A 17,060-nucleotide genomic window follows, 5' to 3' on the forward strand; every position below is an offset into this window, starting at 1 on the left:
CGTGGATACTCCTTTGAAGTGCCCATTAGGCCAGTCCTGAGGTAGCCAAGATGGATGCTGGTTAATGTCAATTCGCTGAGTCATTGTGTCTAATTAATTGTTCAGTTACTCTCTTATGATGGATGGTTTCAAGTAGCCATTGAAGTAGGGTTGATATAAAAATCTTCCTATTTCATGACCACTCCCAAATGTCCATGTTTTTATTTTATGATAATATACACAAGCCTTACTAAGAAGCTTAACTTTCCATGTTTTCAATCATCTCTTAAATTTTGAAGGCTTTAAACATTCATTTGTACAAATACTATTAAGCATATGTTAAGCCCCTCATTTTCTATGGGTTCTATACATTTGAAAAACTGTAATTTTTAAGTAATTTTTATTGTAAGCATGTATTTTTTAGGAATGATATTCAAAGTTGAACTTTGCTGTCGATAGGGGAAAATATCCTCAGTGTTTTTTTTTCTTTTAATTTGCTCATTCAAATCCATAACTTGACCACGAATATGCCACTTTATTTTTCCTTCATCATTAAAACCATCCAATGTAAGGACATTTGTATTGGTTAAATTAAAATGTTACTGAGTCTCAAGCATGAAAAACACCCCATTTGGTAACCTTCATTCCTTAAAGAAACCCTAACATTTCAAAACTGATATGTTGCCAAAAGTGGAAAAAAAAACCCTCCCCCACATCTTACTTCACAAGTAACCAAATTATATTAACCCAAAATTTCAGACTATATGTTTTTAATTCTCCCATTAGAGTTATATTTAAACTGAAAAAATAAAATGAGACACTGTTGAGCATCCTATGGAAGGGGCATTCCTCCACAATGCAGGCACCCATCATACCACTCCTTTGACCTACTCATTGTCTTGGACGGCTCCAGTATTTGTTGCAATGTGCACAGTTGTTGCTACGTCTGTAATGATTTATAATTTCCCCTTTTTTGTTGTTTTACAGCAAAATCCTAGTCATTGTCCACTATGTTGGTTTAGTGGCCCACTAATTGGTCTTAACTTGTGCTTTTGGAAAAATCACCCCTGGAAAATGGACTACAAGATGCTAGTATTTGGCAAGCTGGCATATCAGTTACTTCAAAGAGAAGGAATGCAGATTCTCTTGAATTCTGGCAAGGCAGGTAGGTGTAAACTGGTTAAAGAGGCTTCTACTATACTTCTATCTGGAAGGATTCTCCTCTCTGGCTAGTTTCATTCTGGGGATGATATCAAGCACCAAAATAAATAAAATAATAACAAACTAAACCCAACAAGGGCTGAAACAAATAATACAGCATGACGAAGTTGTACTTAGCCTAACTGGGCAACGTTGATTCAACATTAGTAAATCTGTAATGTAATTTGCCACATTCATAGAATAAATGAGGGAGAAGAAGATGATTTTCTTTAAAAGAAAAGTTCCAGAAGAAAAGTATACAGTGAAATTAAACAACCATTCTTTACTAATAAACAGTTTAATCACAACAATAAACTTAAGCAAACTAGAACTAGAAGGCTGATCTTTAAAATGATAAATGGACATTAAACAAACTACAGCAAGCATCATACTTAATAGTGACATTAAAAACATTCTCTTTTAACAGAGGTATGACTCATAACCATTTCTGTTCAACATGATACTGAGTGTCGTAGCCAGTGCAATAACACAAAAGAAATACACATATTATTGTGTTAACATGAAAAGAAAACTGTTAATATGACTGTCTTCATACAAAATTCAAGAACATCCACAGGAAAATTATAATTAATAATAAATATTAATAGGTTGCTGGATGTAAGACTAATATCCACAAAGCAATTGCAACAAATAGAAAATACAGTTTTCATTGTGAATATATCATTTACAACAGCAACATTCTTTAAAAAAGAATTTGAAATACATTATGAGTTAACTCACTTGGAAGCTACTCCAACTCTCTTATTTGCTTTCCTATACTATAAAGTCTGGAAAACTAAAAACAATAAAGTAGACCTATATTTGAGTGTGTGTGTGTGTGTGTGTGTGCGCGTGCGTCTGTACACATTAATCAGGACCCCTTACAGCTAGGGTTCTAAATGGGATCTCAGTTGTATGAAGCATATGCTCCATCCTGAGACTTGGAGATGTAACTGAATGACATGGGAGCCTCATTTGGCTCAATGATATGGTGAACTATGTATGATGGGAGGGGCCTCTGGTTTTTATGAGCAGTCACAGCAGAGTGCCTGGAATTCAGTCTCTGTTGTACATATTGGTTAGCATGTAGACAGCAATAGTATTTCAGCTATAACAGTCCCATAGCATGAGTGGGCTTCCCCTGCCTTGCACCGTCCAAGCCCACGTTTTTGACGTTCACTGAGTTTTTGTAAGTGATATAATATGTTTTATTAAAGATAAAATAGCTGGAATGAATACCTGGCAGAGGCAAGTGGGGACTGTGATTAATAGAGTACTTGACAGCAAAATTGGCTGCAAGCCAGAGGCCCTAAGGGAAGTGGGGATCTGGAAAAAGTTATCTGGCCAAGGTGGATCTGAAGATAGCAAGGATCCAGCTGATAAGAGGGGATGAAGTTTTGGTGTTCCATGGCACGCAATGGTGAAACAGTTGCAAGAGTCACCACCTGCAGTCATTTGAGTGGAAATGCCTTTGAAGTCAATGTAAGTCAGTGGACCAAGCAGCTGTTGTAGGGACTCAGAGGACACTCCCTTCCCCACAGCTTTGAGAAACATATTAGTGAGGAGGGCATCTTCATCTTGAAGTGTTCTGAGGTGGCTGACTTGTGTAGACCACAGATGAGATGGGAGATCCTGTCATTGACATGCTCACCCTCATTTCAGTGGGGATGATGGGAGATAAAACAGTTCCATCAGGTCAAAACATTTCCCCATGCCACCTTGTAGTCACAACCTCTATCCACACGTAGTCCTTGGCAACCATTGGTCAGTTTTCTATCCCTATAATTTTACCTTTACCAGAATGTCTTATAAATGGAATCATATTATGGCCGTTTTAAATGTGTCAACCTGGATAGAATAGACTACATTTTCTAGGATTCAATTACCTGTATGTAAGTGGTTAGAGTTAGTCACAAGAGAGATTATCATGGGAGATTTTGAGGGTGGAAATGAAGACACTGCCTCTTTGTAGTTCAAAGACATTGCTTATTGGTTGACTCACGTCAGTGTGGTGTGAGACATTGGCCAAGCCTGTGACTGCTCTAAATTTCCCCTAGGTCCTCTTTGATTTTTCGACTCCTGTGTCTGGCATGTGTATTTAGATATATGATTAAGGGCCCCAGATTCTCCATAACACCCATGCCCTTAACTGTAGAGACCCTTAGGACATACATGGTCTGTCCTCAAGGGCTCCAGCTTGTGCTTATGCATTATGGCTTGTTCTTGTTCTCCCCCAGGCTATATCTAGCTTGTCTTTCTGACCGTTTGCACTTTGATCTTTAAGCTTCAGAATCAGATTTGAAGGGACAGCCTTACAGAAACTACTTACTCAGCTCCCACAGTTGTGTGAGGTCAAATATCTGTAATGATTAGTTGATTGTGAGGAACACTAGCCCCAAAGAGACATACAGTTACTTCAAGTCAGCACCCATACCCTCCTCCAGCTCCATGCCCAACTTCTCCCAGGAGTAGCTAGAAAAAGTGCAGGCTTTCTCCACTCAGTCTAAGATAAAATGTATTTGGTGTTAGAAGAGAGTGATGGGAATATCAGGGGGGTAAATAATGGGAACTCATAGATTTTTTTAAAGTCTCTATAAATATATCCTAATTAAATGATTATGTATATAAGCAATTTTTCAACTAAAAAGATGTTCCACTATGCATATGACTATATTCATTCTCTTTTTTAAATCACTCAGTACCCAGAACATCTTTCTCAGTACAAATTAAACTACCTTTGTGCTTTGAACATGTATACAGTAATATTCTGAATTCCATGGACTCTGTTCCATTATCCATATCCAGGGCATATGTCACAGCAAATTTGAAGGCATTTTTTGTCACATAGATTGGGAGCTGGTACTGTGCAGTCAGTGTGTCTCCACTTTGGTCCTAATGAATGCTGTCTATCCTTCATCCACTCCAGATGCCTTCATGACAACCAGTGGGACTACATCAGAGCCACTAAGATTCTTGCTCTTCCCAAGGTGAGATCTGGAACTTGAGTCCAAGAAAGTGGAGGTTAGATGATTTGGGGATGAAACTCAGGACTTTTGGCACTAATGATCCCCTCAACTTCCTCTCTTCACTTCTTACAAGCTATAATCAAGGTCTCAGAAGAGGTTTTCATGAAATGATCCACGGTCCTGTAGACAACAACTACAAAATAGCACCAGACTTGTAATCATCATCCTAATATTTCTTTCTCTTTTGTCTGGCCTGTGACTGAAGTGAGAGAGATAGCTAAAGCTTTCCTTGGAAGACTGACTTATCCACCCAAAAGGCCGGTTATTCTGTCTATTTATCCTACCCAGAATCCCTATTTCTTTTCAAAATAAAGAGTGATGTTGTTTGTTCTGTAAGTGATGTTATATGTTGTATGTTGTATACTGTGGATTACTTTTTCAAATCCTGAGACAACAGGGCCAGGACCAAAAGGCTCTACCTCACCACTCAAACCCGGGCAGTCCCTTGCACTCACATTTCTTCAGTATAGACCTAGACAGTTGTAAATAAAACCTGATAAACAAGAACAAATGTTGTTCTTGGGAGAAGCCTTGGAGACAGTGTCACTAAGCCAGATGCCATACCTGGAGGCTGGCAGAAGTAAGGATGTTACCTGGCTAACAGGGCTTTTGCAAGGGATGCCCACTGGCTTAATAGAGTCAGTGGAAGTGAGTAAGGCAGTTCCCACACTGTTAATTCACATACTTTGTATTATTTGAATTATTTCTCAAAGAACATATAATACATATTTTTAGGATTTACAAAAATAGGAATTGTATACTGGCCTTATTACATTTCTCACATATATTTCATCAGTCCTCCATCCTAAATACCTACCCACTACATGACTCAACGAATAAAATGTTGTACTCCTTATCCACGTACACTAGAAATTTTGACACAAAATCATATGAATAAAAAAGTCAAGATAATTATGTGGGTAAAAATAAACGTCAGTATTTGTTGTATTTTTGGTTTGTAATGCCTCTGTTTTTCCCTATATGATTTAAAAGACAAGTGCATAAAATAATAATTGTAAATATATATCAATGGGCTCAAAATGTATATAGATGTTATTTATGACAATAGCAACATAAAGGGAAATGATAAAATTATATATAAGCAAAATTGATCCAAACGATTGAAATTAAGTTGGTATTAATTCAAACTAGATTGTTATACATTAAAGATACTAACTGTAATCTCCACAGTAACCTCTATGAAAAAAATATAAATTACTTACAAAAGAAAGCAATGGCAGAATTGAAGAACAAAAAAGATATGATATGTGGAGACAATTGTGTAATGACAGGTCTTTTCATATCAGTAATTAGTAAATGTGAGTGGTCTACACTTTCCAATTGAAGTACAAGCATTAAAAGAATGAATAAAATAACATAATTAAACTATATGCTGTCTAAAAGAGACTCATTGTAGATCCAAAAACACAAATAGTGTTAAAGTAAATTGATAGAAAAGATATTCCATGAAAATAGTTATCAAAGAAGAGCTGGGTGACTATATTAATGTTAGACAAAATCAACAGTAAGTAAAAATAAAAATTACAAGAGATAAAGAAAGATAATACGTTGATAAAAGGGTCAATTCATCAAGATGATAAGAATTATAAACATACACACACCTAACAAAAGACCACCAAAATATAAAAAGGAAAAACTGATAATTGAGGAGAGAAATAATTCTCCAATAATAGTTGGAGAATTTAATACTCCACTTCCACTAATGGATGGCACAACTATACAGAAGATCAATAAGGAAAACAGAGGATTTGAACAACACTATAAAACCCAGTAGGCCAAACATATATACAGAACACTCTACCCAACAACACCAGAATGCACATTCTTCTCAAACACACATGCAACATTCTCCAGGATAGACCATATATTAGGACACAAACAAGTCTCAATACACTTTAAAAGATTAAAATTATGCAAAATATCTTCTCCAACAGCAATGAATAAAACTAGAAATCATTACCAGAGGAAAACTGGAAAATTCACAAATATGAGCAAATTTTAAAACACACTCGTGAACAACAAATGGGTCAAAGAAGAAATCACAAAGGCAATTAGAAAATATTTTGAGGTGAATGAAAACAAAAACACAACATGCCAAACTTATAGGATGCAGCTAAAGCAGTATTGAGGGGAATGTATAGCTATAAGAATGTACATTAAAAAGGAGGGGCACACTAAACTCAAAACTGGCAGAAAGAAGGAAATAATAAAGATCATATAAGAAATAAACAGTGACTAGAAATCAATCCACAACATCTTCAATATGGAATTACCCTATGATCCAGCAATACCATTCTTAGATGTATACAAAAAATAAAAATAAAAACAGATATTCAGACAGGAATTTGTATACAGATTTTCACAGAAGCACTATTCACAGTAGCCATTAGATAGAAATAGTCCAAATGTCCATCAGCTGCTGCATTGATAAAGAAAATGTAGCATATCAATCAATATAATATTACTCAGCTATAACAAAGAATGAAGTAGTAATACTACATGAGTGAATTTTGAAAACATTATCTTAAGTGAAAGAAGCCAGAAACAAAAGGTCATGTATTGCATGGTTCCATTTATATGACATAACAAGACTAGGAAAATCCACAGAAACAGAATGCAGATTAGTGGTTGCCAGAGGTTGTGGGGAGGGAGTAATGGAGAATGATTGCTTAATAGATATGGGGTTTTCTTTTGAGGTGATGGAAAATTTTTGGAACTAGATAGGGGTGATGGTTGCAAAACACTGTTAATGTACTAAATGCCACTGAGTTATACCCTTTCAAATGGTTAAAATATTGAATTTCATGTCAGAAAATTGTATCTAAATTTTAAAAAATGGTTTAAGTACTGTGGTAGAGAGAATTCTAAGATGTTTCCCCACGAGATTCTAGACTCCTCGTTATTCTAACACATAATAATCAAGGCACTTCTGCAATTTGATTTTGCACCTGTAATTAAAGCCCAGGGGTCAGGTGGTTGGGTATAGCTTCATGGTAGAGCATATGCTTAGTATGTATGAAGTCCTGGGTTCAATCCTCAGTACCTCCATTAAAAAAAATAAAATCCTGAATGAATTGACAGTTAAAATGTTGAGATTATCTGGGTGGATTGGGCTTAATCACTTGAGCCATTCAAAAGTAGACAATTTTCTAGATAAACAAGTTTATTCTGTACAGCACAGGGAACTATATTCAATATCTTACAGTAGCTTATGGTGAAAAAGAATATGAAGATGGATATATGTATATTCATGTATGGCTGAAGCATTGTGCTGTACACCAGAAATTGACACAACATTGTAAACTGACTAGACTTCAATATAAATAAATAAATAAATAAATAAATAAATAAATAAATAAATAAATACAAACAAACATTAGGAATTTTTTAAAAAGTAGACAATTTTCTCCAGCTGGCAGCAGAAGTGCAAATCAGAGAAATTTTAAGTGTGAGAGGGATTTGAAATAAGGGTAGTTCTCTCTTGCTGGGTTTGCAGGAACCACATGGTAAGATATGAGACCAGTCTCTGGTTGCTGAGAGCAGTCCCTGGATGATAGCTAGTAAGATAACTGAGACTTCAGTCTTGCATCCCCAAGGAACTGAATTCTGACAATAATAATGTGCTTAGAAGCAGATTTTTCCCTAGGTTTGCCACTAGATGAGGACACAACAAGCCAACATCTTGATTTCAGCCTTGTGGATTCTCTGAGCAGGGAACACATGGCCATGCTGTGTCTGACTTCTGACCTATAGAAACTGTGAGGTATGTTGGATATGCCTCTAAGTTTGTGGTAATTTGTTACAAAGCAATAGAAAACTAATACAGGATTTACTATATTTACTGACATGGAAATGTGTCCAAATATACTGTTGAATTAAAACAGTCTCAGAAAACTACATAGGAGGCAATTAAATATGTGCATATAATATATATTACATATTATTTTAGTAATATATTTTAATAAAGAAAACAATTTCCGTGGTGTGTTTAAGATTAGGAAAGCCATTAGAATCTTCTTTATTTCTACTGCAGAAGGGAGATTTATCTTAAATTATTCTTGTTAATGTTATCAAGAAAGACTGAGTTTTAGTAGCATTTGAATACAAAGCTTTCTTTAACAAAATCTAAGCTTAACAAAGAAATGTTTTACACTGGCTGATAGAATTTTTAAAACAATTTTCCCACTAGTCATTGCTGTGTGACTCATGCTATATTACAATGTTTCAAATGTTTTAAAGCATTTGACGCAACAAAAGAACAAATAATCTCTTATCACCATGAAATTTTACAACTTTTAGCATGAGAAAGAAAGTTGTATTTATTTTTTTTAGAAAAGTTAGTTGAGCCGTGAACAGTAGTTTCTTGTTCCGAGTAAATGGGAAAAATGTAGTGACTTTAAAACTTTATTTTTCTTCAAGCTTTAATCTTGCTGGTCAACATAGTTCTGTGCCTTTCTCAAAGGGGAAATTCACATTTATGATGCAATTCTTGCCTGATTCAATAACATTTTCTTTTACATAAGTATATGCAGAGAGAATGATTTCCAATAATATACACAAAACTGGATGGTTTTATTTTTGAAAAACAATACAATCCTTAAAATTAAACAATTTAAAAAGAACAGAGACAAATAAAAATGGAAGAAACAGTAATTACAGATCAATGAAGAATGTGTGTGTATGTGTGTGCATGTGTGTGTGTGTTAACCAATTTCAGGGTTTACCAAAATAGATTGTTTGCTTGTACAGAAATTTGAGGAAAATGTATTCAGTTTGGAACTTTCCCTTCAACCTAAAGATTTGTTTTTAAGTGTTACTCTGTTTAGAAGCTATGCAATATCCTGAATACTAAAGAACAATTTTAAGTATTATTTCATCCTTGCTTGAGCTAAGGAGGTATTTCTATGCATAAATACATACAAAATAAAATTTATGAAAGAATATACAGCAAACTCCTTCACTTTCTACATTATTCATGTCTGTATTACTTTACTTTTTAAAACCCAATCATTAAGGATAACAAAGATGTTTAAAAATAGAAGTTGAATTACACTAAGAATTAAAGAAAACCCATCAGCAAATTAATGGGATGATTTTTAAAAATTCATCAAAGTGTTTCCCAAACTTGCCTGATCCTCTGAATTACTTGGAGTACTCCTTAAAATACAAATTTTCATGTCCCATTCCAGACCTACTAAATTAAAACCTCTGGAGGATGAATCTGTGTATTTAGGTGTTATTTACATATCTAAGATGTCATCCAAGAAGGAGTAGATTTATAAAATCCCAGCAGATCAGGCTTAACAACAAGAAGAACCCTAAAAACTAAAAACAAACAAAACAAAAACATAATTTTGCTGTTCAGGTGAAGGAAGTACAAAGGAGCCATGCACAAGGATGTTGACCGAAAGTATAGAATAAATAGGGAAAAAATCTAAATGTGCACCAACAGGAAAACAAAAAATGAATTACAATTATACAATGGAATACTATACTGCTATAAAAATAAATGACTTATGTCTATATATATAAGCACAGATGAATCTCAAAAACATGATTTCTAAGAAAAATGCATTGTGTGTTTGTGTATGCATGCATATAGGCATGGATGTATTACATATATACATACATACACACATTTAAAGTATATAAAATAACTGTGATTATATGTATATATACACACATATATTTATTATATATTTTCAAACTATATATATTATAAAAGCATGGAGATATGCTATATTCTCTCAACATACTTTTATATGATGCCAATATTTCCTAAATCAGTATGATTGATTACAACCTGTGTTGGTGAGAATGTGAACAGACAACATTTCTGGAGGGCCATTTTCATATACACATTTACTGAAACAGTATACTAGTAACTGTAAATATATGGAAATAATACCAAAATGAATAAATTGGGGATTGGTTAAATAAATTATGATAATTTGAACACTTTTTAGACATTGAAAACAGGGACAGCAGTTAAATTGTTACTACCCTGAAAATATTTTTGAGGAAATAAAAAAGCAAGTAGCAGGACAGTTTATGATATATTATTCCATTGAAATAGATGCATAAATAAATTATGTGAGCATGGTAGTGAGTAGAGAACACTTAGTAAGACTACACACTAAAATATTTGTCTTTACACAAGTTTATATATATATATATATACACACACACATATATACATATATACATACACATATATTTTAACTTTATATGAGAAATCTCCAAAGACAAAAATTGGGCTCATCTTTAAGAAAATTTCATATAGAATGAATTAAACTAAATTTTTTTAAATGACCATTTGATCTTTACCTGACTCAAACAATCCAGAAAAAAATAATATGCCTTTCTAGATGAAAAGAAAGTGATAAAGTAAATGTAGCAAAATGTTAAAACTGAGGACTACAGTGAAGGACATGTGTGGATTCCTTGTGCTATTTTCAAATCATTCTGCAACTTTGAAATTATTTCATAATAATTTTTCAAACAAGCACTACATAACAATGGGAGCTTTTTTTGTTGTTTTGTTTTTTTTGCCTATGACATGGATTCCCAATCCTAATATTAAGGATTGTGTAAAGAACCTAAATGCAAGTTTGCAGGCCTGGCTTCAATCTACTGAACTAGAATCTTGAGAGAAGGGTCTGGGAATCTTAATCTCAGGTATCTGTTATGATGTGGCAGGTTTAGAAAACATTATGTGATGACCATGACAACAGTTTTTTAAGAATAAATGAAATAAGACAAAATGAAATGAAAAATAAAATAAAACAAAAATTTAAAAATATAATAAACCAGTGTTGGTGAACACATAAGAAAACAGGAATGCTCATACATTATAGATCCCAAACTGGGACAATATTTTTCAAGGCCAATTTCTATGACAATTAAAAGCATCCATAGTCATATACAGCAATGACCATTCTAGGAACTTAATACCTTCATGTTAGTATTAAACATTTTATGTACAAAGAAGTTCAATCAACACTATCTCTCATAGTGAAAACTACAAACAGCCCAATATCCATAAACATCCATGGGAATGGATGTGTGTGTTTTACCTTTATTTTGAAGGTAAATATTTGGAGCGATTTGGAGTAAAATGTGAATGGTATATTTCTTGAGGCAGGGATAATGATGATATTGTCCTTCTACATCATTTGTATTTCTAAACTTTACTGACTGATTTTTCTGGCACCTTGGGAGCTTGCTCAGCCCAGGCTTAGGACAACCTAGAAGTGCCAGAGATTTTTACATTCCGGTATAACATCTACCAATAAAGGACACACGTCTGTGGATGAATACTCCAGTTTCCCATCTCTAATTGGGATAATTCTGAGGAGCATTCTATATGGTTCCTTAGACTTAGAGGGTCCCCAGCAGGATTGGGCTGACTAGCTTTTGGCTATGTCTGTCATTTGTGCTATATTTTAAAAAAAAAACCTTTTTCATCCTAAAATTATATACAAAATAACATTTTTTATATACTATTTTCAATGGTTTTATATCTTTTAATCTAAATATTTAGCGTCTGTATTTAGGTGTATAACGGGAATAACACACTTCATTTTTTTTCCCAAATAGCTAACCAATTATCCCAGCACCATTTCTTCAGTAATCTAACCTTTCTCTACTGATTCAAAATATTTCAATCAGGTTACTAATATTTCTCCATATTTGGGTTTGAAACTTGGGTTTCTCCTGTTCATTTGTTCTATATTTATTCTGCTATAATATTGTTTTAATATTGTAACTTCACAATACTTTTTATCCATCAGCATAACTTTCTCAAATTATCGTTCTGAATTGTTGGAACACCTCAGTGTTGCTCTATGTTAGAGGCCATGCTAGAGGCTTTTTGTAAAGTGAAGGCGCATTAATATTAAGATATAATTTAGAGGAGACCATAAATTTGTCATAGGTCTCAAGATCTGAAATTCCACTAGCAAGACTCCATTAGACTCACTGCCTCATCTCATAAAAGGCCTGCACAGAGCTGCTTCACAAGGGAAACCACCAGCTTAGGTTTACATTTCAAAGTCCTTAGAAAGGGGTGAGAGTACTGTCCCGAGGGTCTATATTTATAGGATGATTCATTAGCAGAAACAGGTTGCCAAGTTTTTACAACTCGAATCTTATTTTTCAACTAAAAATAACTGTATTGTCTAATTATAACCAAAAAATGAATGCATGCTGATGAGAAACAGAACAAAAAACAATTACCCATTCTCTTAAAAACAAAACAAAACAAAACAAAACAAAAATAGAAAGAGAATTAAAACTAAGATGGACTTTTTAAAAAAAATGTTAACCTCCAACCTATTTTCCAGACTTTCTAGCCTTGCCCCCGCCTCCTACGCCACGGTTCCAGCCTAGGACAAAACCAAGACTGTTAGGGGAAATTCTGGAATTTACTTGCTGGGAAGTGGAGGGGAGAAAAGTGGGCATTTAATGGTATAGAAGAGGAAGAAGCAATTCTTTAAAAGCTCCAGCAAGAATCAAGGAAAAAGCAAATACAAACGACAAAATATTATGACCTCTTTGGTGTTGAAGATTGCTAAACAGGAAAATAAATAGACAAACAAACAAATAAATAAATAAGGGATGGGCAGTACCCAGTGATATTGGTGGGGAGAGGACGAAAAGAGGAGAAAGGTGGCCCCGCCCATGCTCCCGCTCCCAACCCTCTGCCGCACTGCAGGTACGAACCATAATTGGGGATCTGAGCTCACAGTGACGTAGCCCTTACGAGACCTAGAGCCGACGCTTGGTTTATTCTCTCCTCCCAGTTGCGGTCAGGAGTCGTTTGTGGCTGTGCGCCGGCTCGCTGTTGCCTTGAAGGCGGGCAAGTCTTGGGAAGGAGGAAGTCGTAGGAGCTGACCCCGATCCTTGGCAGGTTGGAGGGCGCTGACTGGGGAGGGGAACGGGGCCTGAAGGGAAAGATCAGAGCGGGTCCAGGACTGGATTCTCTCTAACCTTTCCCCGATGTCCACCCGTTTGGTGCAAGAAATGGAAGTCTTGGAGGGAGGAGATCCAGAGGGGCCAAGGGTTGAGAATGGGGACCAGTTGGGATCTCCTAGGGGGTGGGCGGTCGGATGACATCTAGAAGGGAAGGACCAGAAACGGAGACCGCGAGGAAACGGCCTGATTTCTGCAGGGCGACAGGAGGGGCGCGCAAACAGTGACCCTGGGTTGGGGATGGCAGACTGTACAACGGGTCTAGGGCTCCGTTCCCGGTATTTCTTCTCCACCCTCCGTCCATTTTGGAGCCGGAAACGGTGGGCTGCGGGAAATTGGGGGGAGGGGAGCGGGGACCGGGGCGGCTGATGCAGAGGATAAGGATAGGGATTAGGTCTGGGAAGCACATCCCTTCGGAGAAGGCGATCGATCAGGCGATTTAGAGATATAGGCGGGTGTGTGTGTGTGTGTGGGGGGTGGCGGCGAGAAACAGTTTCTGGTCCCTGCAGGCCCGCATAAGCGTGGGAGCTGCCTGCGGACCCTGGGGTAAGCATGACAAAGCGCTGACGCCGCCCCCGGTACAGGTTTGCAGTGCCCACGTTACCTCTTCCCCCTTCCATCTTGATGCATAAAATGGTGGGCAGTGGTAGGAGGGTGAGCTCCAGAAAGGCCACTGGGTCCCAAAAGGTCTTGGCAGATACCCATAATGAAATTCTTTATAAATAAACCACGTAGCTACCCAACAAGTTCTTCGGACTCCCCCGCCCCACAAGTTATACATTTGCATTCAAGAAATTGTAATTAGGTGACGGGAAGGACGAGATCGTGGAGATAAGGGTCCTAAAGAAGAGGTTTAACTGGTTTGGAAATAACCATCTTTGATTACAATACCTATTTCTGGAAGGCGAGGTAGCGTGTCGCGGGGCAGGAAAAGAAGCTGTGTGACAGGATGGAGGAGAAAGACAAGGCAGCAGCATTTGACTAGCAGAGTCCTAAGTCAGCAGTGGAGCTGTTGCCCCCGATACTTGTCCTTTAATCAAATGAAAAATCCTGGCCGTTGTTGCATTTCCGTCTGCAGGTCTTTAGGTCCGTTGGTACAGCAGATTTCAAGGCTAAGAGAGGAGGACTGCTTCTGATCCCTGCAGGTATGAGGGGGGGGTGCCTGGGGCCCTCTGGCGTAGGGGGAATAAGGGATCAGAACAAAATCTGGGAGACTCCCAGCCCTACCTGCCCTAGTTAAGTGCAGGAGAGACCTGGCAGGAGTCTAGAAACAGTGGGCCTGTGGCTAGTGAGGGAAGAAGGGAGTAGAGGGACAAGCCCTGGGATGCCCCTGAAGGGCTTATCAAGATCTCTAGAAGCTAAAGCCTAGTCTCTCAACCACTGTCCAGCCCACCACCCGTCTTATGTTTTGGTGGAGGAGTGGCCCAGGGAAGAATTTTCAGAGAAAACGATGGGCTTTATGGCAGGGCCGGCTCTGGGGCGCCCCCTAGAGGGCACATGCAGTCTCTCAGATGGGAAAACCTTTGCCGATAGAGCTCTGAAAGCTGTTGTTACATTCAGTACTTTTGTCTCCTAGGAAGAAGCAGGAAAAAAAAATCTCAAGATGGAAAATGTCCCCGAGGAAAGCAAAGGAGAGGAGCAGGCTCCAGTGAAGAATGAAGAGGAAGCCCACCCTTTGGGAGGTGGTGATGGCCAGGGACCTGGAGGAAACATTAGAGGGGATTGGGTTCCACCTGCCCAGGATTTTAGAGAGGATATGCCCAATAGGCTTGTCAATAACATTGACATGATAGATGGAGATGCAGATGATATGGAAAGGTTCATGGAGGAGATGAGAGAGCTAAGGAGGAAAATTAGGGAGCTTCAGTTGAGGTACAGTCTGCGCATTCTTATTGGAGATCCCCCTCACCATGACCATCATGATGAGTTTTGCCTTATGCCTTGAAGGCTGAGGTTAATGATCATAAATCCCCTGCTTCTCAAACTTGCATTTTCTTGATGTAGCCTTTACTGTGAACCTTTGGTATTCTGTCATTTTTCTGATTGGAGATTTCATTTTGACTTTTGACTTACTCTGTAGGTTTTTCTGTCAGCAGGGGAGGTTCATCAACTTGCATGCAAAAATGTCTATCGCATATTGTAGAGTTAATAAAGCAGTTTAAAAAGCTGTCTGTAGATATACTATCTCATTTAAAACCACGTGTATTATATATATACACATCAGAATGCAGCCTTTTCTTTATTTTTTCTTGATTATCTTTTTTCCTCACTTTTCCAAAATGTATCATGTGTGTCAGAACAAAAGTAAGAAGCAAATAACTTACCAATCAGCTTATAAAGGGGATGGAGACAATAAACATTTGAGACACAATTTAAAGACATAAATATTATACTACCTCTGGATCTTTTATTTAGAAGCACAAACCTGGTAATTATTACAGATACATTTATTTAAAATCAGCATATGTGTCTGTAAAATGAAGACAGTGCATGCTTTACAGAGCTACTGTGGGAATCAAATGAGGTACTGACTGAACTCTGGCTGCTCTATTGACACATGCAAGGCCCCAGCCCTCTGGATGGCCTTCATATTTAGTGAAGGACCCAAGGAGTATGTCTACCAGCAAGTCCAACTGACCACCAGGTAGGAGACACTGTTGTACACCTACGCTGCTGTGTCTCCTTTTCCTGGATAATGCCATGACTGCTAGGCACTCCTTCCCCTTCTGCTAGGTTTTGCTCCCTCCAGTGGTCCCCAACACTGCTGATGTGCTGGGGTCTTAAAGGTGACAAAGACCCACTGATTTCTCTGGAGCCCTCAGTGGTTTCCCATTTGCCTGCTTTACAGTTATACTTACTCCAGGTGAGTAATTCCCCAGTGCTGCTTAGGGATCCAAACAACCCTTTGTGGTTTTTCTCAGACTTTTTTTTCCTCTCCTCACTCCCTCTTCCCCAAGATAAATCTGAGTGACACTCATGATGGTATGCTCAGAATTGGACTATTCCTTCTATCCTCCAGTGAATAGGGCTCAGTCTTCTTGACTCTCCGTTTTCTGTGCAGACACTGCTAGAAACTTTTTACTTTTTATATACCCAGGTATTGTGAGGGTGGCTTTATGTCCCCAGAACTGTTCTGGTCAATACCACCCTCACTGCAGGAGACCCAGGAGTCTCTACTCACACCAACCTACACGGATCCAGAGCAGTTTCCCTCTGCTTTTACTTTGATTTTTGCTGCGCTCGATAGACCTGTAATCACAGATCAATGGGAAACAGGCTGAGATGGGATATGGCAGATGGACCACTTTTTCAGGATGTTCCACCACCCAGTCATCATTACTCCCTAACTAGACTGCCCTTCTCACAGTAAATATATTGTCTCATTTGTCCTGGTACCCTCAGTGCCTAGCACAGGGTCTGGTAAGTTGTAGAGCACAATAGTTAATTATAGCTGTGTCAAAAGTCTTGCTGTCTGGGCCGAGGTTTGCCTCTGATCATTTGTGAGCAAGTAACTTCTTCTTCCCTGCAGACTGTAGCTTGCAACTGAAAAAGGAACACAACAATTTATGTCTCCTTAGACTCAATTTTGATGCATGGACATTGTACTGTTATAAATGTCAGTGTTGATCAACATGTGCTATACAGACCAACTGCATTGGAATCACCTGAGGGACTGGTAAAAAATTCAGGAAACTAGATTTTACTCCATACTTACTGCATCCTACAAGTTCATGATAGCTCTGGACTTAGATAAATTAAAGTGGAGGTCCCAACTTTAGTTCAAGTTTGGACACTCCACTTTACGTTTTACGCACGCACACACATACACATAAGGCTTTTTTTTTTTAACCACTAGCCCAT

General features: G+C 37.5%; 1 protein-coding gene across 2 annotated transcripts; it reads left to right on the forward strand.

Annotated features, from left to right (window-relative positions):
- Positions 1–12,996: 12,996 nt before the first annotated feature.
- Positions 12,997–15,370, forward strand: BEX5 (brain expressed X-linked 5). Of its 2 annotated transcripts, none has more exons than XM_010997134.3 (3): positions 12,997–13,137; positions 14,278–14,344; positions 14,776–15,370. In XM_010997134.3, the coding sequence occupies exon 3, from the start codon at positions 14,803–14,805 to the stop codon at positions 15,142–15,144; it is 342 nt and encodes a 113-aa protein (XP_010995436.1). In that variant the 5' UTR covers positions 12,997–13,137; positions 14,278–14,344; positions 14,776–14,802; the 3' UTR covers positions 15,145–15,370. The 2 variants fall into 2 exon arrangements, with proteins under 2 accessions (XP_010995436.1, XP_031302562.1); XM_031446702.2 differs by having other exon boundaries at positions 12,997–13,133.
- Positions 15,371–17,060: the final 1,690 nt, after the last annotated feature.

Source organism: Camelus dromedarius, chromosome X, assembly GCF_036321535.1.
Source record: "Camelus dromedarius isolate mCamDro1 chromosome X, mCamDro1.pat, whole genome shotgun sequence".
NCBI classification, from domain to species: Eukaryota; Metazoa; Chordata; class Mammalia; order Artiodactyla; family Camelidae; genus Camelus; species Camelus dromedarius.

Excerpts from the sequence above, each read along its gene's own strand:
- BEX5 (XM_010997134.3), top strand. The coding sequence starts at position 14,803 with ATGGAAAATGTCCCCGAGGAAAGCAAAGGAGAGGAGCAGGCTCCAGTG.